Here is a 27,739-nt window from a genome sequence, read left to right as displayed (position 1 = left end):
ACTCAATTTTCTCAATTAAAGGCATGAACAACTCTCTACTGGGTTTTTTCAAAGTCAATGGCAATCCCAAATAAACAACTGGAAAATCAGATAAGGAGCATCCTAGAACAGCCGAAATTACCGGCACATGATTAGCACTGATGTTGAGAGGAATCCATGTACTCTTATCAAAATTAATTTCTAGGCCCGACACTGCGGTAAATAATCGTAATACTACCTTTAGAGTGATAATAGTAGTCGGCTCTGCATTAGCAATGAAAACAGTATCGTCTGCATATTGGTGAATAACAACTGCTTGTTTCAATTTCTTAGATAACCTGGACTGCACCAAGTGATTAAGTACCCCTACCATTTTACTAAGAACATCAACAGCGATATCGAACAGCATGGGGGACAGTGGATCCCCCTGTCTTAATCCCTTTTTATGAAAGAAAAATTCTGACTCCCCTCCATTCATGACAATTCGCGAAGAAGCAGTTTTTAGTAGACTTTCAATCCAACTAATCCATCTTTCCGGGAAACCCCGTGACTCCAAAACCCGTTTGAGATAATCCCAGTTGACCGAGTCAAACGCTTTGGCAAAATCTATTTTAATAAAACAAGCTGGTCTCCCACAATTTGAAATGTGATTTAACATTTCTCTAGTCGAGTTAAAATTCTCAGTAATTTGTCGCCCTTGAACAAATGCTGTCTGATTCGAGGCAATTAAATCAGGCAGATGACACCGCAACCTATTAGCTAGCAGCTTGGATATTAGTTTGGGAATAGCATTCATCACACTTATAGGTCGAAAATCTCCCACTTGAACTGCATTCTCCTTCTTTGGAATCATAATAATGTTGGCCTGATTTATGCTTGATAAATCAAGTGAATTATGATAGAAGCTGTGTATTAAATTACAAACCTTTTCTTTTAAAGTAGACCAATGCAATTGGAGAAATTCATTCGGGATCCCATCCGGACCCGATGCCTTATTTTTTGCCAATTGTCGTACCGCCAGCTCAATTTCATTCATAGAAAAAAGGTTCTGTAGTGAGGTCAAATCTGGATTATTTGTGTATAGCATATCCGGTTTGAACTGCAAGACAGAATTTTCTTGACCTAACAAAAGTTCCATCTGACCTTTGAAAGCATTTCTTATGGAGTCTTCATCATTTAATATTCGGCCATGGTGATTAATAAATGAAATTCTGTTTCGGCGATGTCTCGCTGAAGCTATTGCATGAAAGTATCGGGTATTTTTATCTCCCGCTTTTAGCCACTTACAATGAGATCTATGTTTCCAACGAGATTCAATTATGCATGCCAAACTATATGCTCGCTCCCGTACCATAATTCGAAAGCGTCTCTCATACTTCTCTAGAGATCTTCTCTCCTCAATTTGATCAAAAAAGAGTAGGGTCTTTTTGCAAAAACAAAGCTGTTGTTCCACCTCATCAAAATTGGCGCAATGCCATTCCCTGAGCCTTTCATGAACCAATTGACAGTAAATTTTAAACCTCTGATCACTTTGATAATAATGATGTTTTGAAACTTCATTCCAAGTAGATTGAATTATTTCAGTAGCACATGGGTTTGTGAGCCAAAATAACTCCATTTTGAACGACCTTTTCCTAGTTGGCTCATTTGCAAAGGATAATAAAAGTGGTGCATGATCAGAGGCTAATACTTCCAAGGCCTTAAGAGAAATTAGAGTGAACTGCAGTGATACATCAGGTGAAATGAAAATTCGATCTAATTTTGAATGTGTCGGATCGGGTCTGTTGTTGCACCATGTGTACCTCCTATTAGTCAAAGGGACATCTACTAGTTGCAGATCACGGATTAAGTCGTTAAATAGAGCCATCAACCTGAAACTTCGTTGGTTTCCGGACCTATCAATTAACCATCTTACTAGGTTAAAGTCTCCCCCTAATATCCAAGAACAGTGAACTAGTGAAGCAATGCTTCGAAGTTCCTCAACAAATGCTGGTTTAAGATCATCCGTTGAAGGCCCGTATACATTTGACACAAGTATTACTGCTCCCGTGCTGATCTGTTGCAAGAGTGCCGAGCAAGAGTGTCTTGTTCCCCACGAGTTCATCAACTTATAAGTATGCTTCCACGCAATTAAGAGACCCCCTGCTGAATTATTCGCATGACCAACAACACATTTTTTTTCAAAGAAAGAAGGAAGAACACTCGAATAATTCAAGCTAATTTCATTTAATTTTGTCTCTTGTAAAATACAAACATCACATCTTGAATGTCTAATTACATTCTTAACAACATCACATTTTTCCAAACTTCCCAAACCTCTACAATTCCAAGAGAGGATTTTAAATTTTCTGAATTTGTTTAACATTTAAAAATTGCATAAACAGCATGCATCTTGATTAACAGATAACTGCTATCTCAAGCTTCCTCCTCTTCTGAGGATAACTCATCATTAGGATCAAGTTCAAACCGAGATAAATCGGCTTCATCTTCTTCATTTGTTGTTGGTGTTGCTGCATTAGTTGCTGCATGTTGCCGCTGTGCATTATCTGTTTTAATAACCTCCTCCACTACGCCGTTAGCGAAGCCGCACCCCGCAGCCAGCTTGGAAATGTGCTCATATTGAACTTTCACCTCATAAAATCCTTCTGAATTGAAAGAAACTTCAGCTTGCTCTTTTCCTTTGCCCTTAACAGCTATCTTCTTTGCTTGACCGGTTGTTGTATTGTTGTGATTTTTCCTTTTATTACCCGCCCCTGCAATAATCTTCTTAGTGATCTGTGCATTATTCGGTGGTACTGGCCTAGTCCACTTATATTTTCTTGCATAAGGGCCATTGTTGAATGGGCCTCCGAGTTGGGCTTTGCCCTTTGACTGGAAAATCATTTCTGGTTGTTTCTTCCTAGACCCGTGACCATCATTATTAAATTCTTTAGAATTAGGAGCTGCTTTTTCGGAAATAATCACACCTCGATTAATGCCTTTATGCTTTTCAGTCATATTTTTGGAAGTATTCTCATTTCGAGACAGAATCCTCCTTTGAGTGCGTGCTGATTCTGCGCCGCCAGTTATTTTTGCGACAACTGTTGATTGAGATTTGGAAGAATCCCCTTGCATTAGGATTCTTTGTGGCTTCGAGCGGCGTGCACCATGAATAATCTGTGTATTTTGGGCCTCTTCAGGACCCGTTGCACTGATGGGGATTGCATTAAATCCAGCATCTTCATTCCCTTCTGATTGCCTCAAAGATTGCCCAAAAATTGGGACTGGTGGCGATACACCAGAGGATTGACTGTGGCGTGTAGCATATGTGCTTGCCTTATTCTGATCTAATAGCACCATCCCCTGACCCGTTACACCTTCTTTTGTTGTAGTTGGCCCGACCTGATCTGCCAACAGTTGTCTCACTGGTTGCGAATTCTGGGAAACTCCCTGATTTTGTGCAGTCGGATCTGTTGTGGCACCCCCTTGTGTAGCCATGTGTGTGTAATCTAAGTCCATTTCCTCCATTGTGGCAAACTGCCGGAGTTCCGGCGGCAGGGTCTCAGCTGTTTTTCCTCGGCACAACTCACGCAACACCTGAGAACTCATTGGAATGAGTTGCAAATCATCATTCATATTTTCATTATCCGAAGAATCGGAAGAGGAAGGTGGTGGTTGTGGCCGGCGATAAATTTTTGGATGCTTGGGCATATCATCCACTGTGTATAGAGGTGCCCTGTGATATGTAATGGTGTGGACCTGCACCGTATGAATCATGCCGCCCACATGTATCACTAGCTCCGGTGGCACCAATGTGAGGTCATCCACACCAACAGCTACCATCCAGGATGCCAACGAAGATGAATTTTCCGGAGCCACCGATCCTAGAAAGACCCCAAAACGAGAAACAACTTGAGCAACATGTCTTTCTTTGAAGATATGTGGAGGGATACCGACTAATCGAAGTAGTATTTTATAAGCCGGTATGCTGATTGCCGCATCTTCTAATGGTGTCCATGGTTGAAATGTCAGGCCCTCATCCCATGCCTCTTGTGGAGTTGCGTTGATAAATGTATCTGGGTCAAGACCCTCTGGAAGCATGATTAAAAAACGTGACCCACTAAGTGCAGAAACTTGAATCTCCTCTTTGGAGACCAACTTAGTGCGGCATGCATAATCGCAGACATTGTCTACGCTCAAATCCCACTGGAAACCTCTAGTATGCATAACTACCGCTTGCTTGAGACGCTCCAATTCGGCAAAGTATTCTGCATCACGGGGAATGAAGCAGTGAAGACGGAGAGGTCTCTCCTTTGGCATCTCTGGAGTCTGATACGGGTATGGACCGACGAGAAGTTCATCAAACTTTGGTTCTGTTTGTAAGGTGGTCAGATTGGCTGCCGGTCTAGCAGGGAGCGGCGGTGGGACAATATCCTGTCGACATTTGGATCCAATATGGCCATAAGACCAACATCTACCGCATCTCTTCGGGTTACGGCACTTGGCAGCCGAATGGCCGGTACGGCAGCAACGGAAGGAGCGTCCTTTCCATTCCGGGAAGGTATGTGACGGTGGGAATCGTAGGCGAGACGGGCTATGAGGAGAAACATAGTAAACTGTTGGTGTTTGAGAGATTGGTGAGGTGGGATGAGTAGAAGCCGGGGAGGTTAGATTTGATTGGGCCATGGTGTTTGTCGGTGGAGAACGGCGGAGCACTTGAGCGTAGGTCGGTTTGGCGTAAGGCTGGTAAGGAGTGGCTTTTGGTTTGGAGGGCTGTGAGTGGCGCCAATTGTTGGGGTAGGGTTTTCTTCTTCTCACCTCTTGCCAATCACCATTGGAGTCGCCGCTTGTAGCTCCTGGAAGCGCCATCCCTTCTTTTCCTCCGCTTACTTGAATATAATTACAAAAAGTATATTAATTTTAAATATTCACGGAAAATCATTCATTTAAATTTTGGATGGACGACCTACCTCGCATAATATATATGCAATATTTACTTGTTAGACCAAAGAGAGTTCTCTTCTTGCAAAATTTTATCAAACAAATTTAGACCAGGTTAGGTCAAATCTTGCAAAACTCGATATATCTAGGGATGATATCCATTCTCTTCTTGCTTAATTTTCATTTCCAGGATAATTTTTTTTCTAATTATGTATATTAAAATTTAATTGATTATTTTTAAAATCGCTAATGTTTGCATACTTAGTGGTTATAATTAATTCTATTTGTTATCGTGAAAACTTAATTTCAAATTCCAACTTTCATATATTTAATTTTTTGTTACAGCTGCCCTCCAATATAAAGTTTGTAGTTTTTCGTCTGATAATTTCTATCATATCCATTCACTCTATATACACTAATATATCTAAATTTATAGTCAGCCTAACATTTGAGTATGCATTTTATGGTGTATTAAAGGCTACATTATGAATATTTAAGGGCGAGGTCAAGGGAGTATCTATATAGTTTGTATCTTTTAATTTTTAATTTATTTATTCAATATTATAAGAGCATCTACATCCCTGAAACTCTTGGAGTTTCTAAATAACTGTTAACTAATTTTTAGAAACTTTATCTCTGAAAGTTTATAAACCCTCACATCCCTGAAACTCAAAATTAGAGTTTCTTAATTGCCACATCAGCAAATAAATTACAAGAGAAAATAATTTCAGCAAATTATTTGGCCACGTCAGAGTTTATAAACGGTTTCTTATTAAGAAACTTTGGAGCAAAGTTGCTAAATAAGAAACTCATCTGCATCCCTGAAACTGGTTTAGAAACTGCCACATCAGATTAGAAACTCAAAGAGTTTCAAGGATATAGATGCTCTAAAAATAATTGATTGTGAAATGATCCCTTGAAAAAAATTACCTTTGCGGCTCAAGTTGAACAGGAAAAAATAATTAATGCCACCAGTGAATTTTGTCTATTAACAGATTTCTGTGGTCAAATCTGGGCTGGGCTTGGTCAAAGCCCAGTCTGGCCTTTATCTCCTTTTGCTCAAAGCAAAAAATAAAAAAAATAAAAATAAAAATGCATCCCGGCCCAAAGATTTCAAATTAAGCAAAGCATCTACCTTAGAAGTTAGAACCACCTTTGCTTTTGTTCTCATTCTTTGCCAAAAGACAGACAAAAAGAAAAAGAAAACAGGAAGCCAAGAACCTAGACTACATGAAAAATATGAACAAAAGGTGCCTCAGCACCAAGTTAAAACTTAACCAAAGTGGTACATTTTCTCTCTCTATGTTGCTTTTCATGTTAAAAGAAACCCTATGAACCAAGATAAATCTTGTTCTTTGTGCATACAAGTGCAAATTGGGCGTGATTTATATCCTTAACATATAAAATTCGATTCTAGGAGACAGAGAAGAAAGAAAAAGGAGAGAAATGAGAAGGATAGTTGGTTTAGGTAGCACAAGAGTACTGTTCAAGTGCGTTGCATTGTTGCTTTGTGTTGTTCTCTTGGTGTTTTTACACACAGACGAGAAGAATAAGTTTGTTACAAAGGTTTTGCATGAAGGTGATTGTTCTTCAATGGAGGAAAGAGGTTCATCAAGAGATAGATCAATGGAGAGTACACAAATCAATCTTCTGAGCAGCAAAAGAAGGGTGCCCAAAGGTCCTGATCCAATTCACAATAGGTAACTTATTTTATTTTTTAAGTTAGTTACATAAATGATAATTCACATTTTAAGTGTTTCCAATTAATTGTTACCAAACCATTTTCATACTATCTGTTCCAATTGAAAGTGTGAGTTTGATGGGATATACCTTACCATTAAGATATGTTGAAAATGAAAATATGTCAGTACATTTTTTTAGAAAAGAAAAAAACAATTGAACCATAAAATATTATTGACAAATCGATACTAGAATCGAGTAACGTATTGGACGTTACTTAAGAAATTAAAGGACCATTTTGTTAATTATTATTTGATCCATGCAATTTTGTATATACTAAAAGTTACAAAAAATTTATGTTCATCCAAGCAAAATAAACTGAAAGATAAAGATAGTTTCAAGTGTAGAGGAAAGAATGATAATAGTTCACAACAATATTCTGATTAAAAAATAACAAACACCATACAATTAGGATCAGCATTTTGCGCAAGTTACAAATGTTGCACATTTTAGAGGGTCAATTTAGAAATTTTGACAGTAGGATATTTTGTGAACCCATTAGCAAGTGCCAACACAGTCATCCATTTTGGGAGGCTATTTTGTCGTTAGCAAATAGCAAGTGCCAAGGCCCAACACACACACTCACCATTTTGGTAGAAATAATCAACTATTCAAATAATCTCCAAATAAAATGTACTTATAGATTAAATTTTATATTTTTTAAATCATTTTATTATACTTTTAGATGGATAGAAAATTACTTGATTTAAAAATTCCGGACCATCCAAAACTAGTGATTTTTTATCTATCGAAGAAATAGTAAAAATATTCTAAAAAACATAAATTTGACCTCCAAGTACATTTTTATATGCTCCGATTAATTATTTGAATTTTGAAAATAAAAAATAAATTTATAGTATGGGTCAATTCGTAATATCCATATTACCATAGCCTCACTTTAAAAAGTATGTAATTATTTGTCAGGTCTAATTTTATTAATCATTCTTTCAGGAGATCAGGAAACGGGGAAAAACCTCCGGGCAAGTCATAAGAGAGAAGAGGCAATGACAAAAATCTCAAAATTATATCTCTATCATATTTTTTTCTTTACTTCTAATATATTGAAGATATAAAAAATATTTAATGTAAAAATAGCTTCTACGATGAATGATAATTTTGACATGGTTGGTACTGTTGGAACTTGGAAGTGATCAATTCATGCCATAGTAGCTTGCTTATATGAAATTCAAAGTGTTGTGTTATTGTTATTTAAAACCAATACGGCCAAGGCACAATTTTTTTTTTTAAAAAAAAAACACTAAATTGATTTTACGAGGAGACTAACTTAAAAAATTCATGCTCCAGTTCCAGTCCGATTGATTTGGATTTTATATAAGAGAGTGGAGACTGTCAGATGGATTCAACTCCTCTCCAATACTCTAGAGGATGGGCCTCACTTTACGGTTTGAGATTAAATCTCATCGTTTTGGGATTCAAGCTAGCACGAGGGGGTAGTATTATTGGGCTTTGAGATTCACGCCAAGTTAAAAAGAACGATCCAGATAAATTAATTGTAAAAGATTCCCTCGTGAAGTATTGGAGAGGATGTGAATTCCGGTCAGATGAGCATTGGATTTAGCGGTGTCAACAGATACAAAACGGATTGGATGAAAGTATTTTTATATTTTATATTTGCATTTTTTATATTCGTGCTCCAGTATCCAGTCTGGTTGATTTGGATTTTTATATTTTTATAGTTTTATTCGTATCTAATAAGCTAAATGAAAACAAAATATATGTACCCATTTTATTGAATACAGGATCAGATAAACAAATAAAAAAAAGTACAATAAATAGACACCCCTAATTGGACCAAATTCAATATGATGCCCGCTCAAAATAGTCCAATCCACATCATGATTGTGTGCACTTGATTTGGAATTTTTTTCATAAACCATAATTAACAAATCAATTCTTAGGGAACCAGCATGATTCATTTTTTTTTTTCAAAAACCACAAAGACCGAGTAGGCAATTCGGTCTCTCCATATGCGTTTCCTCCAGACCGAATTAGCAATTCGGTCTCACTATTTTTTTAACTTTTGGTGCGAGGCGGCCACAGAAAATCCCACAACACATGGGACCGAATGGAGCAGAGGGTCTGCTCAATTTACTTCTTAAGACCGAAATGAGCAGAGGGTCTGCTCAATTCAATTCCATAACGGGAATATTTCTGCGCAGAGGCTCCAGAGGCTCCCTTCTTCCTTCCCCATTCTCCTTCCTCATTTCTTCTAAAACCGAAGTTCATCAAATTTTTTTTTTTTAACTCTCAAAATTAGTTCGATTTTTATTCTAATTATATAGGTTTGTATATTTTTGAAAGGAGAACAAGAAAAGCTTCAGATCTACAAATTTCGTTAGGTATGTAGTTTATTCTTTTATTTTTTGATAAATAATCCGAAATTATGAATAAATTGTTATAATAAATGGTGTATATAATTTATTTGCATGTAGTATAAATAAATAGTTTATGTGTAATTTTTTCTTTGTGTAGTATAAATGGTTTTTGTGTAATTTTTTCTTTGTGTAGTGTAAATGGGTTATGTGTATTTTTTTAGTAGTATAAATAATTTATATTGTAATTGTAGTATAAAAAAATATTCTATGTAGTAATTTATTTGCATGTAGTATTTAAAAAATTGTTTATGTGTATTTTTTTTAGTAGTATAAATAGTTTATATAGTAATTATAGTATAAATAAATGGTTTATCTAGTAATTAATTTGCATGTAGTAATTTATTTTGTATGTAGTATAAATAAATGGATTATGTAGTAATTTATTTGCATGTAGTATAAATAAATGGGTTATTAGCAGTATAAATGGTTTATGTATATGCATGTAGTAATTATTAAATGATTTATTTATTTGCATGGTTTATTTATGTGCATGTAGTTTTTTTTAGTGTACATGCATGTAGTAATTATTGAATGATTTATTTATTTGCATGATTTATGTAGATGCATGGTTTATGTGCATGTAGTTTTTTTTAGTGTACATGCATGTAATAATTGTTGAATGATTTATATAGTAATTTATTTGCATGCAGTATAAAAAATCGGCTTTTTTATATAGTAATTGTTGAATGCAACGTAATTTAGATTTTTGTAGTGTAATTGTAGAATAATGTAAAGTAATAGAATGAATGTTAATATTAATATTTTTTTGTATGTATTTATTTATATTGTAGTGAAAAATGCAACATGAAGGGCAAGGTGAAGAAACTTTATTGCAGTTGAAAGATGCACAACATAAAGTATTTGCGGCGAATACGAGGGTATTTGTTTAATATCGATTTGGATTTAAATTTACTTATTAAATATTTGAATGGCAATTATACGAGGGTTCGAATTTAATTTTTGGTTAAACCGTTTTTGCATGGCAATTATCGTTCCAGCCTAAGTATGCACTGCGTCCTGGTAGTTGCCAAATGGGCGTTAACTACCAAGAAAAAATAAAAGAAGGTTTGAAGAATTTAGGCTTGTATCAGATGGTTCATGTCCACCATTGTCTGATTGATAAAGGATTGATAACTGCTCTCGTTGAGAGGTGGAGGCCCGAGACGAATAGTTTTCATCTTCGGGTGGGGGAGTGCACAGTGACATTGGAAGATGTTAGCTGTTTGTGGGGCTTATCTATTACTGGTAACATATTTTTTTGGTCTAGTTTATACTTTTGTTATTAATTGAAATTTTGTACTAGTATAATTTTGTTTAACATCTATGTCTACAGGGAAGGCTATCTCTGGATGTACTGATGATCATTATTCACAGTTGATCCTAGATTGCCTAGGACATGAAGTATATGATGGTTATGAATGGGATGATGATAATGATTTTTACATATAACTATATAGCCTCCATGGACAACCCTCTGCTTTACATGGACAACCCTCTGCTTTACATATAACTATATAGCCAGTACGATTGGTATGGGTTTGTTGTAATTCTAAGTTATGATTTAGGGAAAATTCACCCAACTGGGATTTAAGATCGGCTTTGGATTCAAACATTTGTCCCACTGAAAATTGACCGTCAATTCTGGGTGGATAACCAAAAAATGCTTCATCCTTGTACGGCATCGGCACATCGTCCTTAAATGCCGGAAAATGATGTTGCAATCCTCGATTAATAAAGGGAATAGACATTTCCCACTCCTTCATTACATCTTGTATTCTAATTTGATCCTCCATTTCAGCCATATCATCTTCCCCGACAACTGAGCCACCAAGGTCAGAGTTTGTGTCTGAGCTAGTATTATTATTCAGCTCGTCAAAACGAGTTACCATATCATCCATTATCGATATTTTGGGAGGGTCATCAGAATATATGGGTGAATCAGACACCCTTGTGTCTCTGCTACTTCCAGGTACACTACCAGGATATGGGTCATAATTGGTCTGACTAACAACTGGTACTGACTCAACCACTAATTTAAGAAGTTTAAAATTTAGTACCGGAGTGGCAAGTCCAAGCACCATGTGCCATATCCTTTCGTGGTCTATGTTGAATAACTGGTATTTTTCTACTGAGTCAGGTGGTGCCGTGTTCAAACGAGCCCTGATTGTCAGATCGAACTGACTAGGGAGCAAACGAATGCCAACGTATATATGTTTTCTTAGCTCATCAAGACTCGTTGCGTCTGAAACAGGAAATGTGCAGGTCAGTGCGTCTGAAATTTCGCGTTTATGATAAACATTTATTATCACTTCAGACATTATCTGAAAAAAAAAATTCACAATCAGTCGTCGATATCATTTTTAATTTTATAACCTAAATTATTTATAGTAAAAAAAAATAATACATGGATAATGAGGTATGATTTATATGTTATATTTATATATGAATAATGAGGTTTGATGTATATTTCATTATTTATTGAATCACGGTATTTTTTTTGATAAAAATTGCCTAATTTTTTTATGGTAAACATTAAAGGATATTTGATTAAATAGTAAAATTATGCAAACATTTGAGTCTGCATCGGCTGCCATAGTGTTTTAACAGATTGATTGATATTGACATGTTGGATTAAGTTTACAAAGGGTGTTGTTTATTCTAAGTGGGTCCCACTTGTCATTGATATTTACAAGTTTGATGTTTATACTATTAGAGAGTGGGTTGTGGCTGCCATCTAAATTGCCTCAAAGTTAGATATATTTTAATTGACCTCGTATAAAAATACGAGTACTGTTGAGGGGGTTCTAAATAAAAATGGAGAAGTGCATCTTATTGCACTATCAGTACCAATTTGACAGGAATGCTCGATGAAGAGCAGCATAATTATAGGTGGATCAAACAATTTCAATCACAATCAATCGTCGATATTATTTTTAATTTTACAACCTAAATTATGACCGTAATTGAAAAAAAAAACTTACTACAATCTTTAAATGAAAGCTACCAACACAATGAAGAGGCTGATCTGTAAAAACACAATCTTTCGTTGAAACTTGATTTTCAGCTAAAAATAGAAGAAGAGTTTGAGAAGAAGAAGTTTCTGAGTTTCTATTAGACGTCGGGAGAGAAGAATATTTATATTTAAAAAAAAAAAAAAAAAAAAAAAACCAGACCGAATGGCCATTTCGGTCTGGATTAAAAAAAATCTCACAGACCGAATAGCCATTTCGGTCTGTAGGAAAAAGTTATTACACGAACAGCCACACGCGGAAAGTTAAAAAAACTGAAAAAAAGGGGCAGACCGAATTGCCAATTCGGTCTTTATGGTTTTTGAAAAAAAAAATGCAATCATGCTGGTTCAGTAAAATTGAATTAATTAATTATGGTTTATGAAAAAAATTCCTTGATTTGCACAAATTTCAAAGCTATCAGTTCGAAATCTTAAAACTATTTGCCCAGTAGAATGTTCATTATTTTTATGATTCAGAATCTCTTGAATCAATAAATTTTCAACCTATTAAAAAATATTAAAATAAATTCTACAAAAAAATTAATTTTTGATCTCCACACACATTTTAATATGAAGAAAATATTAACGGTTTAGATCAACTATCTGAACTTTAAAAATAGAAATTTGAATATGAAATAAAACATGACATTTACTTTATGAATTACATTAGCCTAGCTCTTTGGAAAAAAACAAACAAAAAGAAATTATATATCCAATAAGAAAACAATAGATCTAGTTTATGTACATAGACGCAATGGCTGCAACATGCCATATATTATACATATATCACAGCCATTTTTATTAATACCCTAAAAAAAGAGAAAATTTTAAAACTGTCCCCGCATTGAATTTTTTTTTTTTTAAATTGCCCCGACCGCTGGGCCCACTCCTAGCAGACCGCCCGGACCAGAGGCGGTCCACTAGGGACCAGACCGCCTGGGTCCGAGCAGTCCTTCTTTTTTAGAGAGAGATCTTAATATTTTGTAAATAAATTTTTTTCTTGTTTAGAGTGTATGCCAAAAATTAAGACATTTGATATATTTATGAAGTGATGTCGTAACTCTTTATAACTTTGATTTGTTAGTTGGATATCATAAGTCTAAAGATAACACTAAGGACTTGGCCTTGATTATTGTCGACATATACCATTATTTTAGAGAATAATTGGATTATTTGATTATTGTCAACATATAACATTTGCTCAAAAATAGGCAAAGAGACACAATAAATAGTAAATGTATTTAAAATAATTATATGAATAATCCTTGAATAATCTCTTAGGCTTTTGACTAAAAAAAATACCGATAGTTGTACGTTTATCATTGAACAAAAACTTAAATTGAATTTTTGAGGCACTAAATGACGTTTTTTTTTAATTCTGATGCTTTGGATGTCCGGGGGTAACCCCACATGATATTCAGATCCGTCTCGTCCCCCCCTTTCCGAAAAATGGTCATACGCACAAATCCGACTTTCCTAGCCAAAGTTATGGCTGTTTAAAGTTTTTTTCAAAAGTCGAACTTTGGAAATTCATAACTAATTATAGAAAAATTCAAATAAATTGAATTTTGTGTCAATTATGTGTATTTTCTACATGCCGGTATAATTACTTTTGTAGTTTGATCCCTGTATCAGTCCATACTTGCTGATTTACCAGAAGATGTCAAATTTGATGTTTTTAGTGCATTGCACTATACCCGTGGCCTTTGCTCAGTACTTGGCTGCTAAGTTTGGACTTGGTATCATACCAGATGTTAGTCTAGGGTGCATTGTGCATGGATAGAGATCTAATTTGAGATTTTAATATATTTTAGTAGCTCTAAACTACTATTTTAGTACCAGAAATAAAGAGAAGAAGATCAAATCAAATTAAAGTTATAAAGAGTTACGACATCACTTCATAAATATATCAAATGTCTTATTTTTTTGGCATACACTCTAAACAAGAAAACTTTTTATTCACAAAATTATTTAAATCAAAATATTAAGATCTCTCTAAAAAAAAGAAGAAAGAGGACCGCCCGGACCCCAGGCGGTCTGGTCTCTAGTGGACCGCCCCTGATTCGGGCGATATACTAGAAGGGGTGGGCCGCTCGTGGACCTAGTGGTCGGAGCAGTTTTAAAACAAAAACCCAATGCGGAGACAGTTTAATTTTTTTTTTTAGGGTATTAATAAAAATAGCTGCATAATCATCAAAAGTCAAAATAAGATCATAAGAGACAATTACTTTTGAGAAATCATGCAACATGCCATATATTATACATATATCATCAAAAGTCAAAATAAGATCATAAGAGAATTACTTTTGAGAAATCAAAATGTGATATGATATGAGTCGTTAGATTTTCATCGGATGGCCATAACTACGTATTAAACTATTAATATGGGGCTCTTTTGAAGATTTTTTTAAAATAAAATCTATTTTAATTATTTTAATGAAACAAGCACTATTAATTTGAATTTTATAAAAAACAGCTCAACTGATCCTAGAGATTGCAAATTCCTTAAAATTAAATTAAAATTTTCACTCCACCAATTTCTAAGAGTTTTTATAAAAATCAAACTAATAATACTATAATACTTGTTTTATTAAAATAATTAAAATTGATTCTATTTTAAAAAGAAACCTCTCTTGGAGGTATATCGCTGATTTTTAATGGTCAACACCGCATCTTCACGCTAAAAGAAATTAATAAACAAAAAAATGTTGAAAAAAATTTCGATTCAAATCAGTGGGACAGGGATTGTTTCAACTTTCAAACAATTGGCGCCAATCTTTCAAACAATTGAAACCTGAAAAATACAAGTCCCATAGAATTGACAACTTGGAATCTAATTATATATTTTTAATCAAGCAAATGAAAATCCACCAAGGTCGCTCTACTATTGGTTGTACTTTGTTTATTGGTCCTAATAAAACCCCATATGTAAACGGTTGCACGATGAAATTTACAGAATTAATTTCTTCTCTACTTTCTTCTTCACATTTTGAACTTGCCTTGCAACAATGCAGCACCGTTTGTTGTTTCTCATCTTTTCTATCACCACCATTACGGCCAAGGCACTGTTCGTGTTACCGTTAATACGTAACCGGATTGCAGAGCCGTCTTCTTTCGACTCTTCTCGTGTTATGATACTCTCGTGGAAACCAAGGTAATATTCCTAACTGGATTACAGAAGTAAACACATTTTTGTTTATTTGTTTTTTTATGTTTTTGGTTGGTTTTTGTTCTTCAGGTTATTCCTTTACAAGAACTTTCTTTCCCCAGAGGAATGTGATCACCTAATTGAGCTGGTAATTGTTTGTCTGAAATCTATTCAGATCGAATTATTATTGTCCTCCACTTATATCTTAAAAATATTATATGTAGCCTCCAATTTTTTTTCTTTTTCTTTAATAATTTCCCATTATTTTTGTAAACTTTTCAGAAAAAAAAAATGAATAAGCAATTGAGCATTTTAAGCTTTTAAAATGCATTTTGACTTGTTTAAAATCATATAAATGTTGTCAATAATTATGTCTTAACTGAAATAGATAAGTGTGCATGTATTGGCACGATTGTCACGGAAGGATGTTTATGGAAATGATTATCAGCCCTGTAAATCTTGACATTAGCTAGCATGTGTTAGGAACATTTTAATTTTACTTTCTAAAAAAAAGAGAAATATGGTATTTGACACCGAAATTTTTTTTAGTTAGCAATCTAATAAATCAGAATTAAACAACTACTACCCAACTCTCAAATTTGAATTTTTCCACGAACGCATACCAAGTCCGTGCACCAAATTTTTTGGTGCGCAGACTGGGTATGAGTACCAAAATTGATTTTTTTTTTCGGTGCGCACCCTTAGTATGTGCACCAATTTTTTTTAGGTTTTAATCATTTTCTAATAGTACAATGCGTGTGTAACAAGTCCCTAGAAAAGATCATTGAATGCTGTATTAAATTATTTTAATTTTCAATCAAACTCAAAGTCAACGGCTACAACCATTCGGTGCGCGAACTTAGAATGCAAATCAATTGGTGTGCATAATTAGTCTGCGTGTTTGTTCAATTTAGTGCGCCGAATAGGTATGCGTGGGTAGTAGATTTTGAGATATAACTAATCAGATGCTAATTAATTAATTTTGATTTATTAGTGTGGTAACAAATTTTTTTTTGGAATATGGTGTTTGTATAAATATTTTTTTTATTGAAGTTTTGTGTCACAATCATACCTCCCCCGGTTTACACTCATACAATAAGAAAAGAGTGAAAAAAGAAAGGGACCAATTATTAAGCATGAATTATGAATTAATTACTTTTCCAAATCCTACCAAATATGATTTGTTATTTGTATATACTATTACACAGCATGAATTTCTGCTACACCTTATTTTACAAGTTTGCAATAATGTATCTTGTATGTTTTTTTTTTTTTTTTGGTGGAGACAGGCAAAGAGTAAGCTTGAGAAATCCACTGTGGTTGATATAGATTCTGGAAATAACGTGAAGAGTGCGGTACGTACTAGCTTCGGCATGTTCTTGAATAAACGCCAGGTAATGTAATTTTGGGGTTTTGAACTTCTATTGTGGTTCTATTCATATTACATTAATTTAATCTTGATAATTTTGGATTACATACAATTTCATCAGTGAATTCTTCTCACTTCTTTTTCCCAAGGACCATATTATAGCAAGGATCGAGCGAAAGATAGCGAGTTGGACATTCCTTCCACAAGGTAATCTAGTTCCTTTCATTTATTATAATTTTTTAAGAAGATTTAATGATTACTAATAATAATAACTAGTTAGTTTTTAATAATGAAAAATCCTCTCATAATAATTTAAAAGTAGTTTTAAAATTAATGAATTTTTTTTTTGTAGAAAATGGTGAAAACATTCAAGTACTGCGGTATGAGGTCACTCAAAAGTACGAACCACATTTAGATTATTTCTATGATGAGAAAGACCAGTTGCGTGGTGGTCACCGGTACGCAACTGTTCTCATGTACCTGTCTGATGTGGAGGACGGTGGTGAAACTATATTCCCTAATGCAGAGGTGAAAATACAATTCATGAATTGTTCTCCTTTGATAAAACATAATTTTATGTTTTATACTGAGGATTAGTTTCTTTTTTTACTTATTTTAGGGATGGAAATCTCAGCCTAAAGACGAAACTTTCTCTGAGTGTGCAAAGAATGGCCTAGCAGGTAATTAATAGCAAAATAATATACTTGTTTTTTTTTCTTTGAACTGAGAATGAAAATCATGCTTTAATAATAAACAAAATCAGTCTGATAAGAATTTACTGTCATACTGATAAGGTATATATTAAAACAAAATGAGTTGATCTTAACTAAAAACATAAATGAAGTTTGGAAACAATAGTTTCTCCTTTTAGACGGTGATATCTGATATTTCAGTTTAATTTGGCAGAATATTATAATTTTTACTTTTGAGGATGAGCAGAATCAGTTTGATAAGAACTTACTGTCATAGTGATAAGGTATATAATAAAATAAACTATTAATTGATCTTAACTAAAAACCAAGGTTCTAAATAGCGATTATAGCGGCATAGCGCGGAGACAAAAAAAAAGCTATTGCGAATAGCGTAGCTATAGCGGAAGCTATGATACATGGCGTTTTTTCCTTTTCAAATTTTATATTTTATATCTATACTAATTATCAACATAATCAATATTGGAGAATTGAGGTAACAACTAAATGACAACTAATCTAAGTCTATACTTTTTATCAATTACGCAAATAAGAAGGAAAAAAAGATCTAAAAAGTAATTTTATAATAGACGAAGAGCAATTAATTTTATAAGGTAAATGAAGTAAGTATACATATTTAAATATTTTATATATTATAATAATAATCAAAATTAGCTTTCAATTGAAATGAACGATAATAATTTTACAAATAAATACTATACGAAGAGCAATCAAAAGGAAGAATTAGTATTTGAATATTTCTCGATATAGAATGAAAGAATAAATCACAAATAAAAACAGAAACATATAATTTGATTTAGCATACTTATCGTATAAGATCATGTAGCATTAGAAATAGAAATAGAAGTACAAAAGCCCATATAAATTGTAAAAAAGGCCCATGTAGCATAGCGGTAATAGCGGTTGTAGCTGAGTTAGCGCACTTTTATCTCATAACTTAGTGTTTATGGTCCAAAAAAGCTATATCGCCACTATAGCTAGCTATTTAGAACATTGCTAAAAACACAAATGAAGTTTGGAAAAATAATTTCTCTTTTTAGTTGGTCTTATCTTATATTTCATTGTTACAGTGAAGCCAGTCAAGGGTGATGCATTGATGTTCTACAATCTTAAACCTGATGCCGTGCCGGATCCACTGAGCCTTCATGCAAGCTGCCCTGTGATCAATGGCAAGAAATGGGTAGCGACAAAATGGATGCGTCTCGGGTCCTTCGACACTATCCCTTCTGCTACAAGTGCCGTAGAGATAGAACCTGAGATAGAGCCAGAGAGTGTGGTTGCATCAAGTGATGAGTTAGTAGAAAAGGAAGAACTGTAATGGAGAATTGAAAGAGACATTGTTGGTATTTCTAATTTATTTTTCATATACACATTGGATATGTTTCAGATTTTGCCTATCATATAAATGATCTCTTTGTGATGGCATTGATTAATTTTCTTTGTGAATTATAATTTGTGCAATGTTATTGATCTTGTCACCAGAGGAGCCACATAAACTGATCTCCTTTCCAATTGCTTCTAAGAGATCTGAGTATGCACATATTTTTAGTGTAAAACTGTTTATGATTGCCAGTATATGAAATCAACAGAGCCTCTATTTTGACTTGGATATCTGTTTTATAGGACTCTGGCTGTAATTATACTTTGATCGTTCTATATGAAGTTTTCATTTTCAAAAGTGGTTAAAGTTCGATTGTAATAAACATTGTTTTTTTTACCACTAATTTGAAAAAAATGATAAGACTAGGTCTAAACTTCTGATTGCATAAAGCCACAGCCCTATACAATTTTGTGTGGTCAACTTATTTTAAGACAATGACTGCTGTAATGATAAATTTGTGATTGGGTAAATAATTGGATAAGTTTAAAATTTATAATTTGAGTATAATACAAATATAATTCAGAACTAATTCATTATTTCAAAGAGTAAATATATATATCAAGATAGTTTGTCATATCTCATATAGAATAACAGGCAAGGAATACCTTTTACTTATATCCTTGTTATATTAACGAAAATAAACTTTACCCTCAAGCCATACGCGTAATTGATTTATCAAATACAATACTGATCAGATAAACAAATAAAAGGGAGTCATTGGCACTCCTAATTAGACCAAATTTAATATGATGCCCGCTCAATGTCATTCAATCTGCATCATGATTGTGTGCACTTGATTGCACAAATTTTAAAGTTATCAGCTCGAAATCTTAAAACTATCTGCCCGGTAGAATATCCATTTTTTATGATCCATAATCTACTAAATCAATAAATTTTCAACCTATTAAAAATATTAAAATAAATTCTACAAAAAATGTAAATTTTGTTCTTCACGCACATTTTGATATGAAGATAATATCGGTTTAAATCCACTATGTGAACTTTAAAAATTTGAGTATGAAATAAAACATGACATTTACTCATGAATTACATTAGCCTAGCTCTTTGAAAACAAAAACAAAAAAAGAAGAAGCAATTTTTATATATACAATAAGAAAACAATAGATGTAATTTATGTACATAGAGGCAATGGCTGCAACATGCATGCCATATTTTATACATATATCATCAAAAGTCAAAATCAGATCATAAGAAAAAATTACTTTTGAGAAATCAAAATGTGATATGATATGAGTCGTTAGATTTTGATCGGACGGCCATAACTGCGTATTAATAGTTTAATATGGGAGCTCTCTTGGAGTTGGAGGTACCGGTATATCGCTGATTATTTTAATGGTCAACACCGCATCTCAAATCTAACTAAAAATCACTGCACTTCACGCTAAAAGAAATTAATAAACAAAAAAAATGTTGAAACTTGAAAAACATTTCGATTCGAATCAGTGGGACAGGGACTGTTTCAAACAATTGGCGCGAATCTTTTAAACAATTGAAACCTGAAAAATACAAGTCCAATAGAATTGACAACATGGAATCTAATTATATATTTTTAATTAAGCAAATGAAAATCCACCAAGGTCGTTCTATTATTGGTTGTACTTTGTTTATTGGTCCTAATAAAACCCCGTAAGTAAACGGTTGCACGATGAAATTTACAGAATTAATTTCTTCTCTACCTTCTTCACATTTTGAACTTGCCTTGCAACAATGCAGCACCGTTTGCTGTTTCTCAGAAAAAAAATGAATAAACAATTGTGCATTTTAAGCTGTTAAAATGCATTTTGACTTGAGGAAAATCATATAAATGTTGTCTATATAATGTCTTAACTGAAATTGATAAGTGTGCATGTATTGGCACGATTGTTAAGTATGCATTTTAAGATGTGTAAAAAAAAAATCACGAAGGATGTTTATCGGCCCTGTAAATCTTGACATTAGCTAGCTAGTGTTAGGAACATTTCAATTTTAATTTCTAAAAAAGAGAATATGATATTTGACATGACAAATACATAATTTTTTATCATGTAGTTAGAATTAGTGTTGTAAATAATGCGGCCATTTTTATTAATATCCCTAAAAAAAATAGAAATTTTAAAAATAACCTTGTCCCTCATTTTTTTTAAAAAATGCCCTGACCGCCTGGGCTCAGGGCGGCCCAAAAACCATGTGAGGCGCCAGCCCCTGGGGCGGCCCATAAGCCAAGTGAGGCGCCACACAGCCGGGCGCCCCATATTTAATCTGATTTAAACCCTTCGTTTTCTGCCTCTGTCACTTCCCGATTTGAGAATTTCGCTCGAGGCGAGAAACTGAGTGAATAGGTATGTTTTTAATTATAATAATCAAGCTTCTAAATAGCGTTTATAGCGGTGTAGCGGGGAGACAAAAAAAAAAGCTTTAGCGAATAGCGGAGCTATAGCGAAAGCTATTATAAATAGCGTTTTTTTATTTCAAAAATTATATTTTATATTTCTACTAATAGTAAAAAGAGTGATGCTTCTATGGACATAAGGGCCTATTTGTAAAATGAATATATTTTTATTTTCAAAGTTCAAACAGCCGATCCGAACCGTTCATCTTGTTCTCCATATTAATATATCTTTGGAGACCAAATTTTACATTTTTCTGAATTTATTTACTATTTATTAAGATGGGTATAAAAATTATCAAATTCAGACCATTGAATTTTGTACCCATCTTAATAAATAGTAAAAAAAATCAAAAAAATGTAAAATTTGGTCTCCAAGCACATATTAATATGGAGAACAAGATGAACGGTTCGGATCGACTGTTTGAACTTTAAAAATAAAAATATGTTCATTTTACAAATAGGTCCTTATGTCCATAGAAGGCTTTGCCTAGTAAAAATGTCTCATCAAGAAAAAAAATATCAAATTAATTAAGAAGTTCTAATATTATTCATATTAAACCAATACAAAGTTCAAATTGTCATTCAAAATATCCCTAATTCAAAAACTATCGATATATTTTATATTCAAAATATACCACTACCATATATTAATGCATGATACAAAATTTAATTGATATAGCGGTATAGCCCGCACATGTTCCATTGTATTGATATAGCTTAATAAAGTAAAAAAAAAAACCAATCTAGATATTAAGGCCCATTAAAATTGCAAAATCATGTTTTCAGAATTTTTTTTTGCAAAATCATAACCCATGTAGCATAGCGGACCGCTATTACCGCTATTGCCGCTACGCGCTACGCGCTATAGCGGACCGCTATTACCGCTATAGCGGTCGTAGCTTGATTAGCGCAGTTTTTGCCCGTAGCTTAGCTTTCTGGGTCCAAAACCGCTATAGCTAGCTATTTAGAAGCTTGATAATAATTAGTCATTACTGTAGTTAATTTTGACTGTTGTAGTTACTGTAGCGTATTGTACATTTACTGTAGCGTACCGTACATTTACTGTAGCGCACTGTACATTTACTGTATATGACTGTTGTAATTACTGTATCGTACTGTAGCAAAATTGTAATTTTTTTAATTTTTTTTTAAATTATTTTTCAGTTAGTCATTTATTACTGTATCCATTATTATGTCATGTAATACTTGTAATTTTTTTTTTAAAATGTAGTTTGTTAAAGAAGAGATGTTAGTTGCACTGTATGTCGGCGGCAAGCTAGAAAGAGATGAAGATGGCGTGCATTACACGAAAGAAGTCGCATTTGGCTTCGAGATTAATGAAAATACTACATTTGAGGAACTGAAGCAGCTAATATACGAAAAGACATCTGTAAACCCCAACAGGTATGAAATAGAATTGGCTACACGGATTGACAACTCACGCGGGGGGGGGGGGGGGGTAGACCTTACTTTGTTAAGTTTCCAATAACAGATGCCAATTTGTGGAGAGTTGTGTATACTCAATTTGTAGCTTGTGGGGTCCCGGTAATGGACATATATTCGAAGAGGGTTCCCCGAACGAGGGCCGGACCTTCAGGTTATGACAATTCGGGTTATGACAACCAGGGGTACCACCAGCACTCCCCTTATGACAACCAAGGGTACCACCAGCACTCCCCTTATGACCACCAGGAGTACCACCAGCAATCCCCTTATGACAACCAGGGATATCACCAGCAGTCCCCTTATGACAGCCAGAGGTACCACAGCCCCGGTTATGACAACCAGGGGTACCACAACTCCCCAGAAAATACTGAAGAGTTGCAATTGTTCATAAAGAGGACGGCGAGAACTGGGGATTCTTTATGCAGTTTTTAAGAAGACGGGTGATTGGGGAAGGGAAGTTTTTCTGCGTGATATCAGACCAGCACAAAGGAATAAAATATGTTTTTGATCGTGAAGATTACGGTTGGTCAACCCGTACTGGCCAGTGTGTGCACAGGTTGTGCATGCAACACGTTGCGGAGAACCTTTCCAAGGCAACCGGGGGTGACAAGTGGGTTACTGATACATTTAGATGGAATTGCAGAAAGAAAAAACCGAGAAGGGTGGTAGAGATGACTAGCAGTTTTGCAAAGGTACATGTATTTCAATTGTTTACATATACTATTGTACTTTAAGAAAATGATTTTTTAGTACAATTGTTTACTTACATTATTCTATTTCCTTATTTTTTTTGTAGTACATGCCAAAGGCAAATCTCTACCTAATGAAGGTGGGCAAAAATAATCCCCGAGATGTCAACGAAGATCCAGCATACGAGAAAATATATCAATCCCGTGATGGAGGTTGGCGTTGGGGAATTATGACAACCAATGGGTCCGAGTCGCTGAATGCAGTATTCAAGCAGAGCCGGATGTTGCCTGTGGCTGCAATTGTAGAGGACACATTCTACAAGTTAAATGCCTGGTTTCAGGAACGGCGTGCTAAGGCTGCAGAATTAATAAGGATGAACCAGTCATTTTCAACAAGGGTGGAGGAGAAACTAAGACGACACAGGGACAAAGGTGCAACTATGACCGTTATCCCGATGGGTAATGATGGAACAGAATTCGAAGTGAAAAATCCAAATGAGTACGTTCCTACTAGCCATAAACCAGATGGGACTATGGCGTTTGTCAAGAGGGCTTGCAAGTACGTGGTTAAATTCGGAGATGCCAGGGCGGTAACCTGTACATGCCAGGGACCCCAACTAAGTCACATACCCTGCAGTCACGTGATGGCGGTATGCCGAGTGAGGAACTACTGCGAGGATCACTATGTTGCTGACATGTACCGTACCGATTACCTTGCTTCCACTTGGGGTGGATCTTTCCATTCTTATCCCGATCAGCACGAGTGGCCTGCATATGTCGGTGATAGAATACTCCCTTCAGAAGGATGGATAAGAAAGGGGAGGAGGAGACACAAGCGTATTGTAATGACCATGGACGAGATGGGTGGTAGGCGACCGTCGGGAAATCGGGCTCGCCGTTCTGTTTCTGACAGGCGCACGGCAGGTATGTAGCATTGTACGAAATTCATTTATGATTTTATTATATTACTAACTGAATTGTATTCTTATTTTCAGATGCCATAAATGCGCACAACGAAAGAGAAAATGCTAGAGTTGTTGCTGAAGCAACTGGTAGAACACAACCCCCCCTTCTCCGAGCCAATCATCTAGTTGCCAAGCCTCTACAAGTAATGCCGCACCTGCAGCTCATACCAGTACAACTAGTCGTTTGTTAGGTTTATTGAGACGTCGTGGTAGGGGCAGATAAACTTGCTATTTTGCTTGAGTGAACTTTTTTGTTTATTGTAATATATTTCTGACTGTAGTACTTTTACTATGGGACTGCTGTATTACATTGGCGCGCATTATGTTGAATATAAGCTTTAATGGTGCAGAATTTTAATAAAAACATCGATTTTCAAACCATCTTAATAAATAGTAAAAAAATTCCAAAAAATGTAAAATTTGGTCTCCAAGCATATTTTATAATAGATTGAACATCTAACGGTTTAGATTTGTTGTTTGATACACACTAAAATATAACCCCGGAAGCACCTCGGCCGAAATGCTTCCGGTAGCCATACACATAATATTTTATTTTTTGACATGCACATATAGATAAACCCTAAACTTTTTTCACAAAATTATTCAAATCAAAATACTAAGATTTCTCTAAAAAAAAAAAAAAACACACACACACACATGAGGCGCCCTGGGGGCTGGCGCCTCACTTGTGCTATGGGCCGCCCCAGGGGCTGGCGCCCCATGGGGAATTTTGGGCCGCCCTGGGCTCAGGCGGTCAGGCCATTTTAAAAAAAAAATGGGGAAGAGGGGCATTTTTAAAATTTTGATTTTTTTTAGGGATATTAATAAAAATGGCCGTAAATAATGGTATGCGGTCGTTGGACGGACAGAGTACCACCAAGTGATTAATCGAAAATAATCGACCAACTAGTTAAAAAAAATCTATGATAATTTAGTCACCACTAACAACTAATTGACCGATTATTCGGCCTAAACGGATGTTTTTTATAACACTGGTCAGAACTCTCTAAGACTCCTTTTTTTAACCAAAATATCGATCTGTCTGGTTCCTAGGTTTGTATAATTTTTTTTTATTGAAGTCTCGTGTCACAATTGTACCTCCCCCGGTTCACACTCATGCAAGGACCAATTAAGCATGAATTATGAATCAATTACTTTTGCAAATCCTGCCAAACACGATTTGTATATACTATTACACAGCATGAATTTGTGTTACACCTTATTTTACAAGTTTGCAATAATGTATCTTCTATGGTGCTTTTTTTTTTGAGACAGACAAAGAGTAAGCTTGAGAAATCAACTGTGGTTGATACAGATTCTGGAAATAGCGTGAAGAGTGCGGTGCGTACTAGCTCCGGTATGTTCTTGAATAAACACCAGGTAATATAATTTTGAGGTTTTGAACTTCTATTATGGTTCTATTCATATTACATTAATTTAATCTTGATAATTTTGGATTACATACAATTTCATCAGTGAATTCTTCTCACTTCTTTTTTTCCAAGGATCATATTATAGCTAGGATCGAGCAAAAGATAGCAGGTTTTTGCTCGCGGGTTGGACATTCCTTCCACAAGGTAACCGAGTTCCTTTTATTTATTATAATATTTTAAGAAGATTTCATGATTACTAATAATAATCTCCATTTTCTATTATTAAGCACGTTGGGTGTTCGATCCGCCAACAGCTACGATTGAACGATGAAACTTCAGATTTAATCTCAGTCCTCCAATTACATAATTTGTCTTCTTTTGATTAAATGCATATGTTTTATGTATAGTAGTCTAAATTTAGTTGAACACATACTCACCACATGTGTTGCCACACAATACGTTACAATTAAAATTGAATAGACTCAGAAATTTAACGATATATTTCTCCGTTTCCTTATTACTTTGTTTCTATATTTCTCCTCTTCAATTGAGTAGACTTCATCTTCCATTTTCTTATTTCTTTGTTTCCTTTCTATATGGATCACAATGGGATCAATTTTTTTTTTATTTCATTCTTTCTCTTTCTTTGTTTCTATACATATTATTGTAGAATATTAATCCAATATAGAATATATCAATGTGTGTGTGTGTATGTATTCTAGATTGGAAACAAAGAAGAAGAATAATATAAATTGGAACATGTGTGTATATATATATTTCTCTTATAATGTGTGTGTGTGTGTGTATATTCTATATATACACACGAATACACGATAACACTTTTTATTAATGTTTTTTGATATCATATTATATGTCAATATTGAATTGTTGTACGATATTTGATATTAGATTCGAATTGAGCTATTATTTGATATCATTGGTACTTAATAAAGAATAATCACATCATCAAATTATTATTAGAGATCATGATTCAAGTTAATTAAAAATACATAATCATATAAATTCTTTATTAACATGTTTCTTAATTTTTGGATGATTATTATTTTCATTGATATATTTTTTTATAATTTTTTTTCTTATAATATGTCACCGTTGCAACGGACGGGCTCGATACTAGTAACTAGTTAGTTGTTAATAATGAAAATTCCTCTAGTCATAATTTACCGGTAGTTTTAAAAATAATGAACTTTTTTGGTAGAAAATGGTGAAAACATTCAAGTACTACGGTATGAGGTCACTCAAAACTCAAAAGTACGAGCCACATTTAGATTATTTCTATGATGAGAAAGACCAGTTGCGTTGTGATCACCGGTACACAACTGTTCTCATGTACCTGTCTGATGTGGAGGACAACAGTGAAACTATATTCCCTAATGCAGAGGTGCAAATATAATTCATGAATTGTTCTCCTTGATAAAACATAATTTTATGTTTTATACAGAGGATTAGTTTTTTTTTTACTTATTTTAGGGATGGAAATCTCAGTCTAAAGACAAAACTTTTTCCGAATGTGCAAAGAATGACCTAGCAGCTACTTAATAGCAAAATAGTATACTTTGTTTTTTTTTCTTTGAACTGAGAATGAAAATCATGCTTTAATGATGAACAAAATCAGTTTGATAAGAACTTACTATCATACTGATAAGGTATATATTAAAAAAGAAGAAGAAGTTGATCTTAACTAAAAACACAAATGAAGTTTGGAAATAATAGTTTCTCTTTTTAGTTGGTCATATCTGATATTTCAATTTAATTTGGCAGAATAGTATAATTTTACTTTTGAGGATGAACAAAATCAGTCTGATAATAACTTACTGAGTTACTTTCATAGTGATCAGGTATATATTAAAATAAACTATTAATTGATCTTAACTAAAAACACAAATGAAGTTTGGAAACATAATTTCCCCTTTTAGTTGGTCTTATCTTATATTTCATTGTTACAGTGAAGCTAATCTTAAACCTGATGCCGTGCCGGATCCACTGAGCCTTCATGCGAGTTGTACGGTGATCAAAGGCAAGAAATGGATAGTGACAAAATGGATGCATCTCGGGTCCTTCGACACTATCCCTTCAGCTCCAAGTTCAGCAGAGATAGAACCAGAAAGCGTGGTTGCATCAGGTAATACCACACTCTAATTGAAGGTGTTTGGAGCACTCTAGTAATGTATCAGATGACAAGATAATAGGGCATTTACAACCT

General features: G+C 34.3%; 1 protein-coding gene and 1 pseudogene across 1 annotated transcript; both read left to right on the top strand.

Annotated features, from left to right (window-relative positions):
• The first annotated feature begins 15,053 nt into the window (after positions 1–15,053).
• On the top strand, positions 15,054–18,590 carry LOC144575150 (putative prolyl 4-hydroxylase 7). Its single transcript, XM_078325267.1, has 7 exons — positions 15,054–15,199; positions 15,284–15,341; positions 16,483–16,587; positions 16,712–16,769; positions 16,915–17,090; positions 17,182–17,242; positions 18,343–18,590. The coding sequence occupies exons 1-7, from the start codon at positions 15,054–15,056 to the stop codon at positions 18,588–18,590; spliced, it is 852 nt and encodes a 283-aa protein (XP_078181393.1).
• A 6,382-nt stretch (positions 18,591–24,972) lies between these two features.
• Positions 24,973–27,075, top strand: LOC144575149 (putative prolyl 4-hydroxylase 7; annotated as a pseudogene).
• Positions 27,076–27,739: the final 664 nt, after the last annotated feature.

This window comes from Carex rostrata, chromosome 23, assembly GCF_964058835.1.
Source record: "Carex rostrata chromosome 23, lpCarRost1.2, whole genome shotgun sequence".
NCBI lineage: Eukaryota > Viridiplantae > Streptophyta > Magnoliopsida > Poales > Cyperaceae > Carex > Carex rostrata.
The sequence above is the reverse complement of the archived record's forward strand: the minus strand, read 5'-3'. Positions and strand labels throughout refer to the sequence as shown.

What these genes read in the sequence shown, in the direction of transcription:
- LOC144575150 (XM_078325267.1), top strand. Translation starts at nt 15,054, where the DNA reads ATGCAGCACCGTTTGTTGTTTCTCATCTTTTCTATCACCACCATTACG. An exon ending in GTGATCACCTAATTGAGCTG is followed by an intron (nt 15,342 to 16,482) that starts GTAATTGTTTGT and finishes TGGTGGAGACAG; the next exon opens with GCAAAGAGTAAGCTTGAGAA. An exon ending in CTATATTCCCTAATGCAGAG is followed by an intron (nt 17,091 to 17,181) that starts GTGAAAATACAA and finishes TACTTATTTTAG; the next exon opens with GGATGGAAATCTCAGCCTAA.